This window comes from Nicotiana tabacum, chromosome 4 (assembly GCF_000715075.1).
Source record: "Nicotiana tabacum cultivar K326 chromosome 4, ASM71507v2, whole genome shotgun sequence".
Classification (NCBI taxonomy): Eukaryota; Viridiplantae; Streptophyta; class Magnoliopsida; order Solanales; family Solanaceae; genus Nicotiana; species Nicotiana tabacum.
The window spans coordinates 23,793,441-23,810,857 of NC_134083.1; the positions used below are offsets into that span (position 1 = coordinate 23,793,441).

The 17,417-nt window shown below is 39.5% G+C and overlaps 1 protein-coding gene across 1 annotated transcript; it reads right to left on the bottom strand.

Moving 5' to 3' along the window:
- Positions 1 to 15,537: 15,537 nt before the first annotated feature.
- Positions 15,538 to 16,597, bottom strand: LOC107824748 (protein FAR1-RELATED SEQUENCE 3-like). Its single transcript, XM_016651558.2, has 2 exons — positions 16,162 to 16,597; positions 15,538 to 16,046 (listed from the first exon to the last, which is right to left on the bottom strand). Exons 1-2 carry the CDS (start codon positions 16,595 to 16,597, stop codon positions 15,538 to 15,540), a joined length of 945 nt encoding a protein of 314 aa, XP_016507044.2.
- Positions 16,598 to 17,417: the final 820 nt, after the last annotated feature.

A 17,417-nucleotide genomic window follows, 5' to 3' on the forward strand; every position in this document is an offset into this window, starting at 1 on the left:
CTTGTGTGCAAAATTTGAGGTCAATCGGACTTGATTTGATAGGGTTAGGCATCAAATGTAGAAGTTAAAAGTTTATAAGTTCCTTAGGCTTGAATTGGGGTGCAATTCGTGTTTTTGATGTTGTTGGATGTGATTTAAGGCATCGACTAAGTTGTATCGTATTTTAGGACTTGTTTATATGTTTGGTTGAGGTCTCGGGGGCCTCGGGTGTAATTCAGACCATGTTCGACAAATTTCGGATCAGTGAGGAGTTGCTGAATTTGGTCTTTCTGGTGTTCTTTTATGCGATCGCGTTTGCACTAACACGATAGCTAAGGGTAAATTGGCATTGGGGAGAATTTGTTCTATGCGATCACTTGAATAGGCCTGCGATCGCAGAAGATGGGTTCCATTGAACCGCAAACGCGTGAAGGCAGACGTGATCACGTAGCAGGAATGGGGGGGTGTGCAGTTCACGTGTTTTCTTCATTGCGGTCGCGTGGGGCATTGCTCGATCACGTAGCTTGATAAGGCAGTGATGCGCGTTTACGTGATATTTTTCGCGTTCGTGTAGAAGCCTTTTGAGCTGTTGGTAATTTTGTTCTTCGCAATCGCATAGTGTAAATAACTAGGCAGCAGAATTAAGTTTCAAAATCGAGGGTTTATTTCATATTACTCAATTTGGACTTTGAGAGCTCGGTTTAAGATGAATATTCGAGGGATTTTTAGAGGGATTGTTGGGGTAAGAGTTCTTAACTCGTTTTTGATTAAATTTCACTAATCTATCTTTGATTTCATCATATAATTAGGGATTTGGGTTGAAATATTGGAGAAAATGGAGGAAACCTGTTAGGCAGAATTTTGGGGATTTGAGGAGATTTTGGTATCAGATTTATGTAATTCTTGTATGGTTGGACTTGATATCGAATGGGTGTTCGAAATTTATAATTTGGGTCGGGTTCCGAGACGCGGGCCTGAGTTGACTTTTTGGGTCGAATTTTCAATTCTTTGCTAAGATCATAATTTATTCATTTAAATTAGTTTTCTATAGTTATATTTATAAAATGAAATTGTTTTGGCTACATTTGAGTCGTACGGAGTTGGAAAATCGAGGAAAAAGCCTTCTAATTGATTGATTTAGCATGGTTTGAGGGAAGTGACTTGTCTAACCTTGTGTGGGAGAAATTCCCCTTAGGATTTGGTATTGTTGTGATAATTTGTGATATGTGAAGGCTGTGTACGCAAGGTGACGAGTGCGTACACGGGCTAAATGTTGAGATTCTGGTTTTAGCCACGTAGTTTCTTTTTCATGCCTTAACTGGGTCATAGGTGCCGCAATAGATGACAAACCCTTTACAAATCTCCGTAGCTGAAGACGGTCTGGGCCAACTCTGCACTGACTCAATATTCTTCGGATCGACGTTGATCCCCTCACTTGATACTACATGACCCAAAAATTCCACTGAATCAAGCCAGAATTCACACTTTGAAAATTTTGCATACAACATCTTTTCTCTCAAGGTCTGAAGCACAGTCCTCAGGTGCTGATCATGATCCTCCTGGCTCCGGGAGTACACCAGAATGTCGTCAATAAATACAATGAAGAATGAGTCAAGATAGGGCTAAAATATACTGTTCATCAAGTGCATGAATGTTTCTGGGGCATTGGTCAGCCCAAAAGATATTACAAGGAACTCGTAATGACCATATCGAGTCCTGAAGGCAGTCTTCGGGATATCTGGCTCCTGAATCTTCAACTGATGATAGCTTGAATGCAAGCCAATCTTAGAGAATACTCTGGCACCCTGCAGCTAATCAAATAGGCCATCAATACCTGGCAATGGATACTTGTTCTTCATTGTACCCTTGTTCAAATGGCGATAATCAATACACATGCACATAGAACCATCCTTCTTCATTACAAACAAGACTGGAGCACCCCAAAGCGACACACTAGGCCGAATGAAGCCCTTATCAAGCAACTCTTGCAACTGCTCCTTTAACTCTTTCAACTCTGTTGGTGCCATACGATAGGGTGGAACGGAAATGGTCTGGAAATGGTCTGAGTGCTCGGTAACAAATCAATGCCAAAATTTACATCCCTGTCGGGTGGCATTCCTAGAAGATCCACAAAAAAATACATCTGGATAATCCCTCACTACCGAAATTACCTCCATGGTAGGAGTATCAACATTGACATCCCTCACGAAAGCTAAATAAACATTACACCCCTTCTCAACTATATGCCGAGCCTTTAGAAATGAGATAACTCTGCTACGAACATAATCTAAAGCACCTCTCCACTCTATCCTTGGTAATCCTTGCATAACCAGCATCACGGTCTTGGCGTGACAATCGAGAATATCATGATAGGGCGACAACCAGTCCATGCCCAAAATAATATCAAAATCTACCATACTGAGCAACAATAGATTGGCTCTGGTCTCAAAACTACCAAGAACAACTAAACACGACCGATACACACAGAAAATAATAATAGAATCCCCCACAGGTGTGGACACATAGACAGGAGAACTCAAAGAATCACGGAATATACCCAAATACGGAGCAAAATAAGATGACACGTAGGAATAAGTGGAGCCCGAATCAAATAAGATTGATGCATCTCTATGACAGACCGAAATAATACATATGATGACAGAGTAGGATGCAACTGCCTCCATCCTAGCACGAAGAGCATAATATCTGGCTTGGCCTCCCCCTCTAGGGCGACCTCTACCTGCTCGACCTCCACCTTTATCTAGTTGTGCATATGGAGTGGAAACTGGTGCGGCGACCATGGATTGAGAAGCCTGAGGACCCAGTGAAATACGCGGAGCCTGAGTAGTTGGTGGAGGTGCACCCCTCCTGAGTTTGGGCCAATCCCTCACGATAAGACGAGTGTCACCACATTCAAAACATGATCTCGGAGGACGTGGCTGTTGTGGTTGGCTAGGGCCTGATCGGCTAAACTGACCGCTGAAAGCATACTGTGCAAGAGGTGCACTAGACAATGGCGATGCATAATAGGGAGCCCGAGTGGCCGAAATACCGCTAGAGGCTGGAAGTGCTGAATGAACAGGGTGACTCACATAGCCCCTACCATGACGAGCTGCAACTAGGGCACGAGTACTACTATATGTGCTACAATCTTGAGACCTCTTGGCCTCCCTCCCCTCTCTCTCCTGAGTCAACATACCCTCCAATATCCTAGCGATCCCCACTACTTGCTGGTATCGGATGTCTATCTCCAACTCTCGGGCCATGCTAAATCTGATACTGGAGTTGAGCCCCTCGATAAATCGACGGACTCTCTCTCTAACCTAGAAACCAAGGCTGGTGCATGCCTAGCCAAATCACTGAACCAGACTGCATACTCCAACACGGTTATAGAACCCTGGCGTAATTGCTCAAACTTTGCGTGCCATGCATCTTTGAGACTCTGGGGAACAAACTCCTAGAAGAACATGTCCGAGAACTGAGTCCAAGTGAGTGAAGTAGCCTTGGTCGGACTACCTAACTCATATTCTCGCCACCACTGATAAGAGGCTCCCTTAAGCTGGAACGTAGTGAAAGCAACCCTACTAGACTCCGCAATACCCATAGTATGACGGAACGGTGACACTCCTTAAGAAAACCCTGGGCATCCTCTTGACGCCAAGAAACTGAAAGTAGGAGAGTGGTACTTCTCGTACCTCTCAAGCCTGAGCTACTCCCCCTCAGAAACTGCTGCCCTAACCTCGGGCTGAACTGGGGCGACTGGCTGTGCTGGTATGACCTCTGGGACCTGGTCAACCTAGACCCGCAGCTCTGGGGTATGGGTGGTGGAAGTCTGTGCTCCTCCCTTGGCCTGAGATGTGGCAGGAGCAAGTGGGATCAACCCTGTCTGAGCTAAAGTGTCGAATATGCTCAAAAACTAGGCGAGAGTCTCCTGGAGTGTTGGTGCAGTAACATGCGTCTCAGGTGCCTGCCCTCAAACTGAAGCTACTGGTGGCTCCTATGTAGAAGCTCGTGCGGGTGCTCTGGCTGCCCCACGTGGATGACCCCGGCCTCTACCCCAGTCCCGCCCTCTCGCAGCTCTAGTAGGGTGTGTGTGTATGTCTGGTCATCTGATCCAGTTATGCGTGTCCTCACCATCTATGAGAGAATAGAAAGATAGAAGTTTAGAATCCCGAAGTCAATAATTTTTCACGATAAGGAATCAAAGAAGTGAAGTTTTTCCTAACAGCTCCATAGCCTCCCGAAGATAAGTATAGACGAGAAAACGATAAGTAACTATAACATGTTATAGTCATGTTAGAGCATGAAAAAGAAACTACGTCAATTTGTCGAGTTAGCCCAGACCGTCTTCAGCTACGTCGATTTGTAGAGGGTTTCTCGTCTATTGCGGCACCTATGACCAGATTGACCCAGAAAGGTGCTTCGTTTAGGTGGACCAAAGAGTGTGAGGAGAACTTTCAAAAGCTCAAGAAAACTTTGACCACAGCCCTAATGTTGGTGTTGCCTTTGGGTTCGGGGTCTTATACAGTGTCTGTGATGCGTCACGTATTGGTCTCAGTGCGGTGTTGATGTAGGACGGCTGGGTGATTGCCTATACATCTAGACAGCTGAAGGTGCAAGAGAATAACTATCATTTCCACGACCTCGAGTTAGCAACTATTGTTCATGCCCTGAAGATCTGGTGGCACTATTTGTACGATGTCCCTTGTGAGGTCTACACCGAACACTGATGTTTGGCTAAAATTCCATGTTTTTGTATGTAATTTGCCTGGAATTATGCCTTGATCTCATTAAGTTTAGTGTGAATATTTGTGACTCAAGCTTAATAATGGTATTTATATGTATAGGAGTCAATTGGAAGTGATTTGGAGAGTTTGCATACAAATTGACGTCAAAAAGGGAAGAATTTGGAGGAAGTATAAGTTTGGTGCCCAGGTTGGTGCCAGGCATAAACAAAAACGCCATTGATATAAGTGGAAAACGTTTGATGTCCACGTTGGCGCCAGCTCCAAGCGAGACGCCAAAGGGCGGATTTTGTCCTAATTCGGCTAGGACTTGGGGATTTCAACCCTACACGTCCCCAACATGTATAAAAGGGGTTCTAAACCTATTTTTGAGGAGGATCGAACATACTTTGGACCAAGGGATAGCAAGAAGTCGCCGTGGAGGTCGGAATTCATCAGATTTCATCTTTCTTCCATCAAACTTAGTAATCTTTACGTTTCTTTGGATGAAATATTGTTTTGCTACCATGTCTATATGGAGCTAAAATTTATGTTCTAGGGTTGTAATTGTCATGAATATTGAAAATTATTAATTACATTACCGTTAATTCAAGTTATCATCTTTGGTTGTTTCTCTAATTCTGTGCATAATTGCTTAATTGTTTGGCCAATAGTTGAGTTATATTTACTATCTATGTTATGCTTGAGAAGTCGTGTTTAGATTAGAGTAGAATTAGAGAGAGCTTGTTTCTGAACCCGTGGCTCGGAGAAAGATTTCACGGTTAGGATAGGAATATACCTAACAGTCTTGCTTAGTTGAATACCGTATTATATTCGTTCATGATATATTCAATACCATAGGAATATAGGATTTATATATTGTAGATAGATGAATAGTATTATGGAAACATGCTATTTATATAAACGATTCGGTCAACTAGAAACCATAAATAATTCGTATTAGCAGGTGTAATTACGAACTCAATAGAATTGATAAACCGACCAAACCGTGAAATCAATATCTCCCTTGATTACGTGTTTAAATTTCGCAATAGTAATTGTAATAGAAAAACTAATTTTTTGATTATCTTGGACAGTAAATTGATTTTATTTTGCTTAGTTAATGATTAATCTAAGTCTCTGTGGGTTCGACATCCGTCTTTCGAGTCACTTTATTACTTGACGGCCACGTATACTTGCGTGTACTTGGGGATCCAATAAGTTTTTGGCACTATTGCCTGGGACTTAGTTATTGATTGTTTATCTAAGTTAAGCTCTTAATGGATTTCTGTTCAAGTTTTTAATTTTCTTATTTAGTTAATATTTTTTTTCTTTTTCTTATTTTCACATGGCATCTTGGAATGAAAATTATTTGAATTATAGTTATTTCTACTTTGATGATTCTTGTCCATATTGTGGAGGACCCCACTGGTGAAACAATTGTCAAAATATTCCCGGGAGCGAGTTTAGTGCACAATATCAATCCTTTGATTGGAATATTTGTAATATATATGGTGGTCAAGGTGGCCATTGGATTGGCTGTACTAATTCTTTTTATCCTTCTTCGAGCCCTTATTATGATGTTTCTGATAATTTTTGTGAGCTTGATAGGAACAAGGTGGAGAATGTGGAATATGATGCTCAGAATATGGACCTGTTGAGGCAATTGTTGGAACAAACTGTTGAATGCCAAAAAGACTTTGAAAATCTAAAGGCAACATTGAAGAGAATGAAGGCCAAAGTAGAAGAATGGTCTGAAACATTTAATGATCAACAAGTTACAGACTTAGTTGATAGTCAGGAAGAACCTAAAATTGGACAAGAGAGTGAGTTCCAGCAAGAGGAAACTTTCAAAGAAGAGGAGATTTTGAGCCAAAATTGGCTAATAGAACAAGATGAAAGATTAGAAATATATGAGGCTCAACGTGAGAAAAAACATATGTGATGAAAGACTTATTAGAAGGAAGAGCTGAAATGGGACAAGTGATCGAAAAAATTTGGCATTCCTATTCATGACTTGGGAGCTCAATTGAATGCAAAGGTTGATGTGTCTAATGCCCAACTAAATAGTTCTGAGTTGTGTGAAGTTGAAAAGGAGCTTATACGCCAAATTGAGGAGCTAAAAGTGAAGAGGAAATTATTCGACCATACTTTTATTGATGATGTCCATGTTGAGGAAAGCACACTAAAGTCATGTGAGGAAGTAGATAATATTATATTTGAAGACTCTAGTGTGTGTACATATGAGGATGTAAATAGTGACACAATTCTAGAGTTGGAACGCATTGGTCCTCATTCCATGCATTTTTCGACATTGTGTTTGGATGATGATATGGAAATTGAGTCATTCGAGCCTTTGTAGGTGCCAACGGACGAGGAACAAGGTGCTTACATTCTGGAATTTATTGTGCCAAAGAGAAAGAATTACATACCTCATCTAAAGGCCAAGAAGTGTAGAATGCGAAATTGGTTACTTGGCCCAATAATATTTATCCCACCACCCCACGAGCATAGCAAAAATGCTTGAAGCCAAATTGGGGGCTTAATTCATAAGTTCGAGGTGGAGGCAAAAAGTGATTCAAGTCATGCCGCGACTTTAAATCAGGCCCTTGTTGGGAGGCAACTCAACTTTATTGCTTTCATTTATTTTTATTTTTGTAATATTTTATTTGTAGTGTTTGTTTCTATTTTGGAGGATTACAAGCATAGAAAGCGAAGCCATTAGATGAGTGCAAAAGTAAGCTAGATGGTGAGAACTAAGTATGGGGTGCCCGCACAAAGGACTATGCTTGGGGGAAGTCTGAGTACCTCATGAGCCGTGATTTCTTCGGCGTTTGGCCTTTCAGGGAGTTTCTTGTCCACCCTCGTTATTTTTTTTTATTTGTGCATTGTGGACACTGCACTCTTTTAAGTGTGGGGTGAGAGAATTCCTCTAGATAATTAGTAGTAGTATGTTAGTAAAAATGTTAACTTCTTATTTTGATTTTAGCTTCTTATTTTTTGTTTTCGTAGTTGTGTAGTATTTTAGTAGCTTAATTTTTTTTTTAAATAAAGAAAAATCGAAAAACAAAAGTCAAAAAATTGGACTTTTCCCGACGATGGATCTCCTAGACAGTTTTCTTGAGGGATTAAAGTCTAAACATAAATCCAAAATTATGTCTTTTAGTTTCCTTTAGGTAGTAATAATCCCCCGTGATTTTTTTTGTGCCTCGGTTCTTTTTCATGGGACGTAGTTTGAACCGGATAATAGTTTATTTTTAGTATAGGATTTAGGAAAAAATGAAGGAAGAAATATGAGAGTCCTAGGCGCCCTTGACTTGTTTGATAGGAGCATATTTAGGTTTTGACATGTGTAGTATCTTCCCTATATTTTGAAATTGATCATGATGTCTTTATAAATTAGATTGCATGTTTCATAACACCTATGTCTCGTATTCTTGACTTATGTTCACTTTCTGATTAATGCTTAATATCTTGTGGCTCCGCGAATACTTGCATTAGTTTGAGAGTCATAATGAGACTGTACTTAGTGAGTCATGTGACATATGTGAACTTAGATTTTTGTGTAGTCCATGTCATTGTACTTGTGTCTAGAACTTGTCCGGTATGTAAGTCGAAGCGAAATTTAAGGTGAGACTCGGTTGAAAAATAGTTTTTGTCTTTCTTTGTTCTTTTTGATCTTAATGCTTATGACAAATAAAATACATCCCTAGTTAACCATTTTGAGCCTATAGACTTTTATTTGGCACCCACATTACAAGCCTATACCTTTTTATTCTTAATTGACATTGTTTTGATTCGTTTACCTTTTAATGTAATTTAATGGTGAAACGAGCGCTAAAAGAAGTAAGGAGGGAATTTGGGTGGCTTTCGAGTGAAACCCATAAAAGGAAGAAAGATGCACTTGTTTTGTAAAAGAATACACCACTAGCGAAAATTGTTGATATCTTTTGTTCTGAAACATGTCTTTATAAATTAGATTGCATGTTTCATAACACCTATGTCTCGTATTCCCTATAAAAGAATACACTACTTTACTCTTTTGTTCTTGTTGTAAAGGCACATGGTTTCATGAAGGATAGGTAACATTATTAGACTTCTCTAGGATGTTAGGTGTTTCAGCCATGAGTGCATTGTGATACTGAGTCGGTTTTATGGGCTAGGATTGTTATAAGCATGCCGTCTTTGTTGTGAATATTTTTGAAGAATTTCATAAGTTAAGGGAAGTGTAAGTGATTGCATATGCTACAGTTTAATTATTTCTATCAACCTTGGTCATTAGTGTCGTGTGCTTCAAATGTGGTAAATAAAAAGTGCTCAAAGATAGAGTGAATTATTGGTTGCTCGAGGACGAGCAAGAGCTTAAGTGTGGGGTGGTGATGTTTGGCTAATATTCCATGTTTTTGCATGTAATTTGCCTTGAATTATGCCTTGATATCATTAACTTTAGTGTCAATATTTGTGACTCAAGCTTAATAATGGTATTTATATGTGTAGGAGTCAATTGGAGTAGTGATTTGGGGAGCTTGGAGGAATTTGGAGGAAGTATAAGTTTGGTGCCCAGGTTGGTGCCAGGCACCAACCAAAATGCCATTGACAGAAGTGGAAAATGCTTGTTGTCCAGGTTGGCGTCAGGCGCCAAGCGAGACGCCAAAAGGCAGATTTTGTCCTAATTCAATTGGGACTTTGGGATTTTAACCCTACACGTCCCCAACATGTATAAAAAGGGTTCTAAACCTATTTTTGAGGAGGATAGAACATACTTTGGACCAAGGGAGAGCACGAAGCTGCCGTGGAGGCCGGGATTCATCAGATTCCATCTTTCTTCCATCAAACTTAGTAATCTTTACTTTTCTTTAGATGAATTGTTGTTTTTCTACCATGTCTATGTGGAGCTAAACTTCGTGTTCTAGGGTTGTGGCTATCATGAATATAGAAGTTTATTAATTACATTACCGTTAATTCAAGTTATTATCTTTGGTTATTTCTCTAATTCTGTGCATAATTGCTTAATTGTTTGGCCAATAGTTGAGTTCTATTTACTATCTATGCTATGCTTAGGAAAGCCGTGTTTAGATTAGAGTAGAATTAGAGAGAGCTTATTTCTGAACTCGTGGTTCGGAGAAAGATTTCGCGGTTAGGATAGGAATATACCTAACAGTCTTGCTTAGTTGAATACCGTATTATATTCGTTCATGATATATTCAATACCATAAAAATATAGGATTGATATATTATAGATAGACGGATAGTATTGTGAAAACATGCTATTTATATAAACGATTCGGTCAACTAGCAACCATAGATAATTCGGATTCGCAGGTGTAATTACGAACTCAATAGGATTGATAAACCGACCAAAACCTGGAATCTATATCTTCCTCGGTTACATGCTTAAATTTCGCAATAGTAGTTGTAATAGAAAAACCAAACTTTTGATTATCTTATACAGTAAATTGATTTTATTTTGCTTAGTTAACGATTAATCTAAGTCTCTGTGGGTTCGACATCTGACATTCGAGTCACTTTATTACTCGACGGCCACATATACTTGCGTGTACTTTGGGATCCAACAACCACCGAAGTCTACAACATCTATTCAAATAGAATCATCTTAACTTGCCAAATAAGAGGTGGTTAGAGTTTCTTTAGGACTATGATATCACTATTCTATATCATCCCGGGAAAGCCAATATGGTGGCTGATGCCTTGAGTCGCAAGGCGAAGAGTTTGGGAAGATTAGTATATCTACCAGTAGCAGAGAAGCCATTAGCCTTAGATGTTCAGGCTTTGGCCAACCAATTTGTTAGATTGGATATTTCTGAGTCGAGGCGAGTTTTGGCTTGTGTGGTTTCTCGGTCTTCTCTTTATGATCGTATCAGAGAGCGTTAGTATGACAACCCCCATCTGCTTATCCTCAAGGACAAGGTTCAGCATGGCGATGCCAAGGAGGTCACTATTGGAGATGATGGTATATTACGGATGCAGGGCAGGCTATGTGTGCCCAATGTAGATGGTTTGCATGAATTGATTCTCCAGGAGGCTCACAGTTTGCGGTACTCCATTCATCCGGGTGCCACCAAGATGTATCAGGAATTGAGGCAGCACTATTGGTGGAGGCGGATAAAGAAGGACATAGTGGAATATGTAGCCCAGTGCCTAAACTGTTAGTAGGTGAAGTATGAGCATTAGCGGCCTGGTGGATTGCTTCAGAGGTTAGAGATCCCAGAGTGGAAATGGGAGCGGATTACTATGGATTTTGTTGCTGGGCTTCTATGAACTCAGAGGAAGTTCGATGCAGTTTGGGTGATTGTGGATAGGTTGACCAAGTCAGCTCATTTCATTCCAGCGGTGACTACTTATTCTTCAGAGCAACTGGTTCAGGTTTATATTCATGATATTGTCAGGCTTCATGGCATGCCGATATCTATCATCTCTAACCGGCGTACGCAGTTTACATCGCGGTTCTGGAGAGCCGTACAATATGAGTTGGGTACTCGGTTGAGTTGAGCACAACATTTTCCCCTCAAATGGACGGACAGACCGAGTGCACTATTCGGATACTGGAGGATATGCTCCGTGCATGTGTGATGGAGTTTGGGAGTTTTTAGGATCAATTCTTGTCACTTGTAGAGTTTGCCTACAACAACAACTACCCGTCGAGCATTCAGATGGCCCCGTTCGAGGTTTTGTATGGTAGACAGTGTCGGTCTCCAGTGGGTTGGTTTGAGCCGAGCAAGGCTAGGCTATTGGGTACAGACTTGGTTCAGGATACTTTAGAAAAGGTTAAATTGATTCGGGACCAACTTCGTACAGCCCAATCCAAACAGAAGAGTTATGCGGATCGGAAGGTTTACGCTGTTATATTCATGGTTGGAGAGAGGGTCTTGCTCCAAGTTTCACCCATGAAGGGTGTTATAAGGTTCGGGAAGAAGGGAAAATTGAGCCCTTGGTATATCGGGCCTTTTGAGATTCTTGAAAGGATTGAAGAGGTGGCCTACAAGCTTGCACTACCACCTAGTCTAGATGCAGTTCATCCAGTATTTCCATGTTTCTATGCTCCTGAAGTATCACGATGATCCATCTCATATGTTGGATTTTAGCTCAATCCAATTGGACAAGGATCCGTCTTATGTTGAGGAGCCGTTGGCCATTTTGGATAGGTAGGTTCGAAAGTTGAGGTTGAAGAACATTGCTTCAGTGAAGATTCAGCGGAGGTGTCAGCCAGTCGAGGAGGCGACTTGGGAGACCGAGCATGACATGCGTAACAGTTATCCTCATTTTTTCACCACTCCAGGTATATCTCTATACTCGTTCGAGGATGAACGTTTGTTTTAAGAGGGGGAGGATGTAACGACCCAGCCGGTCGTTTTGAGTGTATTATCCCTAATCCCCTATTTATTGCCTTCTCTTCTTTATACTGTGGTTACGTGACTTGTCGGGATGTTTGGTTTTAGTTTCGGGTGAGTTTCGGAGTGAAATGGGACACATAGTCCCTAAAATAAAAGTTTAAGTTGTATAAGTCGACCGTAGTTGGACTTATGTGAAGACACCTCGGAATGGAGCTTTGACGGTTCCAATAGCTCTGTAGGGTGATTTTGATCTGAGGAGCGTATCCGCACATTGATTTGGAGGTCCGTAGGTCGTTTCGGCGTAAATTGGCGAAAGTTGGAAGATTTTGGGAAGTTAGACCGGGAGTGAACTTTTTGATATCGGGGTCGGACTCTGATTTCGAAAGTTGGAGTAGGTACGTAATGACAGTTATGACTTGTGTGCAAATTTTGAGGTCAATCGGACCTGATTTGATAGGGTTCAGCATCGAATGTAGAAGTTAAAAATTTATAAGTTCCTTAGGCTTGAATTGGGGTGCGATTTGTATTTTTGATGTTGTTGGATGTGATTTAAGGCCTCGAATAAATTTGTATAATGTTTTAGGACTTTTTGGTATGTTTGGTTGAGGCCCCCGGGGCCTCAGGTGTAATTCAGACCATGTTCGGCGCATTTTGGATCATTGAGGAGTTGTTGAATCTAGTGCTTTTGGTGTTCTTCTATGTGATCGCGATTGCACTAACACGATCGTGAATGGTAAATTGGCATTGGGGAGAATTTGTTCAATACGATTGCTTGAAGAGGCATGCGAGCGTGGAAGGCAAGCATCCAGTGAACCATGAACGCATGAAGCCAGACGCAATTTCTTAGCAGGATTGTGGGGTCTGCAGTTCACACGTTTTCTTTAATGCGGTTGCGTGGGGCGTTACGCGATCACATAGTTTGACGAGGCAGTGGTACGCATTCGCATGATATTTTTTGCGTTCATGCAGAAGCTTTTTGAGTTGTTGGTAATTTTGTTCTTCGGTATCGCGAAGGAATTTCCGTGATCGCGTAGTGTAAATAACTCGACAGCAGACTTAAGTTTCAAAATTGAGGGTTTATTTCATATTACTCAATTTGCACTTTGAGAGCTCAGTTTAAGGCGCATTTTTGAGGGATTTTCAGAGGGATTGTTGGTTTAAGAGTTCTTAACTCGTTTTTGATTAAATTTCACTAATCTATCTTGGATTTCATCATTTAATTAGGGATTTGGGTTGAAAAATTGGGGAAAATGGACGAAATTTCTTAGGCCAAAATTTGGGGATTTGAGCAAGATTTTGATATCGGATTTGGGTAATTCTTGTATGGTTGGACTCGATATCGAATGGGTGTTAGAATTTTATAATTTGTGTCGGGTTCCAAGACGTGGGTCCGGGTTAACTTTTTGAGGCGATTTTTCAATTTTTTGCTAAGATCATAATTTATTTATTTAAATTAGTTTCCTATAGTTATATTTATAGTATGAAATTATTTTGACTAGATTCAAGCCGTTCGGAGTTGGAAAATCGAGGGAAAGACCATCTAATTGGTTGATTTAACGTGGGTTGAGGTAAGTGACTTGTCTAACCTTGTGTGGGGGAAATTCTCCTTAGGATTTGGTACTGTTGTGATAATTTGTGATATGTGAAGGTCGTGTAAACAAGGTGACGAGTGCGTGTACGGGCTAAATATTGAGATTCCGATTTTAGCTACGTAGTTTCTTTTTCATGCCTTAATTGAGTCACTTTAGCATGTTATAATTACCATGTTTAGCCTAATTTCACATGTCTACTTGTCTTATCTAATACTTTCAACTTGTACTACATGTTTAGTTTGATTACTTGCTTTCTAAATTCTGTATTCATTATTTAACTGTGAAAATTCTTTACTTGAAATTTGCTTCCTTGATATATCTTGCTGTTGAGTTGCAAAGGCTGTGGTTTCTATTGAAGCAAGGTGTAAGTTGTGAAGTGTCATTTTATTTAGTTGTTACATTTTGGCTTCCGTGTTATTGTTGAGGTGATTGTTTGGTTGTGTGCACGAGGTTTCTGTCGTGCGGTTGTTACTATTTGCACAAGATTTCCGTTGTGCCGTTGTGATTATTGATACGCATGCGTTGGTATAAGGTCGGGGTGTTGAAACGCATGCAGTAAGATAAGGTGGGCTTGATACGCGCAGCTAGTAGGGGAACTACTAGAAGTCATGCGGTGTGATAAGGTGGGCTAAAATGCGGGGTGCTATTTCGGGAAAAAATAATTTTCAAAACTAAATGTAAAGGCTCCCGCGGTGATATAAGGAAAGACTGTGATTTATTTTTATGATTTGGGACTATGAGGCGGTACCTTGGGAGTGCCCTTGTTGATCTTCTCTATTTGCTGTATTATTTGGTTGTCGTTTCCTTAACATATAAAATCCTTATTTTCCTTTCATGATTTTATTAGCTTCCTTGATTTTCGTGTTGTTACTTTCTGTAATTTCTTTATTGTTTCCCTTTCCTGTTATTTCGGTATATTATTATATTTTATGTATTGCTTCTTATTATCTCTAGTAGGGCCTCGACCTGACCTCGTCACTACTCTACCGAGGTTAGGCTTGACACTTACTGGGTATCATTGTGGCGTACTCATACTACGCTTCTGCATATGTTTTGTGTAGATCCATGTACATCCTATAAGCCTCGGCATTAGCGCGTTGAGTTGCTTGTTTTGAAGACTTCAAGGTACACCTGTTCGCATCTGCAGACCTTAGAGTCCCCTTCTACCCTGTTCTTTTCTTATTTCTTTACATTTTATAGACAGTGATGTATAGGAGTGTTCAGTACTGTATCTAGAGCTTGTGACTTATATTTTCACCAGGTTTTGGGAGATTTACATATTGAGTTGCAAATTTTTTTTTTTTGAGATTTAAATTATGATTTCAGTTATTCCGCATGTTTGTTAGGCTTACCTAGTCTTGAGACAAGGTGCCGTCACGATATCCAACGGAGGAAAATTGGGGTCGTGACATAGAGGATCTACTGGTATTTCATAAGTCTACAGAAGGCTCTCCCTCGTGTAATAAGAAGAACAATAGTTTTCATAAGACTCGTTCCTGTGCCTCAAAGTCGCCAAAGTATGTGGGCAAGGAAGTTCATCAAGCTAGAATTGTCCACAACTATATCTCTTATTTTGAAGGCAAACAATGAAGCACTACACACCATCTATCACAGTATGGATGTAATCTGTTGAAGCCCTTACCTACATTTTATTACAAACATACAACAAGTTGTCAATACTTGATAAAATACAAAATAACTACAATTGTACAACGACATATCTATAATTATCTGTATATATTTATTTTGATGAAATCAATTATCTGATGTTATGGACCATAACTTACTCTCATCTTCTGTGATAATATCGTGTTGTCCTCCAACTCTTTGTTGTATTGTTTTTCCAAGGTATGTGAACGTACCCTTTGCATTTAATAACTTTTCATTAGTCTAACGTTCAAGAAGAGTCCTCATGTACTTTAGTAGTTGAACTACGAGCTGTTGTCTTGCATCTTTGGTTACCGCATTCAAGGACTCTGTAATATTTGATTTCATCGTCCATGTTTGGTTCACTGTAGCATATACCCGAGACCATTTGTGATAACTAATATCGTGTAGGTATGCTTTAACATGCGTGTCAATCTCTTCAATCTTTGACATTCTTTCATTAAGTTCATCAAGCGTGTATGATCGTGCCGTGAAAAAGTATAACTCGCTTAACATTAGATGACCTTTCTTGAACTTTGACCTTACATTTGTCCAAATATGCCACACGCAAGCATAATGTGGCATGCCAGTATAAATCGTAGATGCTGCCTTCAATATACTCTCATTCTGGTCCGAAACAACACACATATTTAGTTTTTCACCATATGCATGTTTGAATTGCTCAAAAATCCATCTCCATGATGTGTCATTTTCTAAATCAACAACGGCATATGCTAATGGTAATATACTACCTATCACATATGTAGCAAAAAGAAATTCAATTTCAGTAATAAAACTTGAAAATATCAAAAATACATTTTCAGAAACAACTTTAATACAATATTTTTACCAATTAATCTACAATACTTGTTGCATCCATTGTGCTTGTTGTTAGCATGATTCCCCTATATGCCGAGTTCAAGAAGGTACCATCGACTACTACAACTAGCCTACAATGCTCCCAACCCTTGATGGATGTACTAAGAGCAACAAATACATACAAGAAATAATCATCTTCAGTCTTCTGCAATTTGACTATCGACCCCAGATAAGTCTTCTCCAATATATACAAATAACTCGGCAACCGACTGTAGGAATCAGCAGGATGACCTCTCAAAAATTCCAAAGCCTTTTCCTTTGCTCTCCAAGCTTGCATGTATGTTAAGTTCACACCATGTTCCGATAACATGTCGATTTGTATGTCTTTTGGTGTGTATATTGTCTTAGGATCCGCATATTTTGACATGACCATGCTGCCAACTACCAAGACAGTAGCTTTGCATTGTATATATGTGTTGTCCATTAATGAGCATGTGTGCAAGATGTTGAATTTTCGAATCTTGAACAATGCTGATTCATTTATACTTGTGGACTTGAAGTGTCATGTACAACTATCACCAACACATACAAGGCAATAGCTACAAAATAAAAACAATGATAAAAATGTTAGGCAAATTGTAGTTACCAAGAAATCAGGTTTTTTATGCACAACAAATTATTCAAAATAATTTATATACAATTTATATACATAAAAACTACAAATTATACATTATATGATTTTGACAAATAAAATGTTCTTACCTTCTTGCACTAGACCTTTTCACCCTAAATGGAAACTTATTCATAACAGCATAGTACTTCATTGCACTGACAATTGTTTGCTTGTCTTGGTAAACTTAGCCTACTTCAATTACTTTTGGCGTATGTTCTGTTATGATTATACTTTCATATTCCACAATTGCTGGGGATGTTGGCATATCAATCAACTTCACTGTTCCTGATACTTCTCCAAACGTGTTACAATTGCTTGACAATTGTACCACGTTAGTATTACGTTAATCAGACGTACCTGCACTCATTTAAAAGTATAGTAATTCAGACCTCTATATATCCAGGTGTTCAGTATTTGACAGAAATAAAATTTGTAATATACTTGTAGATACTTTGTTCTGTGATCATAATTTGCTTTTTTCAAACCTTAGTTACTATGTAACCGTTACACTCCAATTATTTTTAGAGACATAACAGTTGAACTACATTTGTTATGTAGTATAGTTGTAGATAATTTATAGTAAAATTATAGAACACTTGGAATTGCAAAACATCATAACTAAAAAAACAGA

Coding starts and splice junctions, on each gene's coding strand:
- LOC107824748 (XM_016651558.2), bottom strand. CDS start 16,597: ATGGACAACACATATATACAATGCAAAGCTACTGTCTTGGTAGTTGGC. Junction 16,047..16,161: donor AAGCACAATGGATGCAACAA/GTATTGTAGATT, acceptor CATATGTGATAG/GTAGTATATTACCATTAGCA.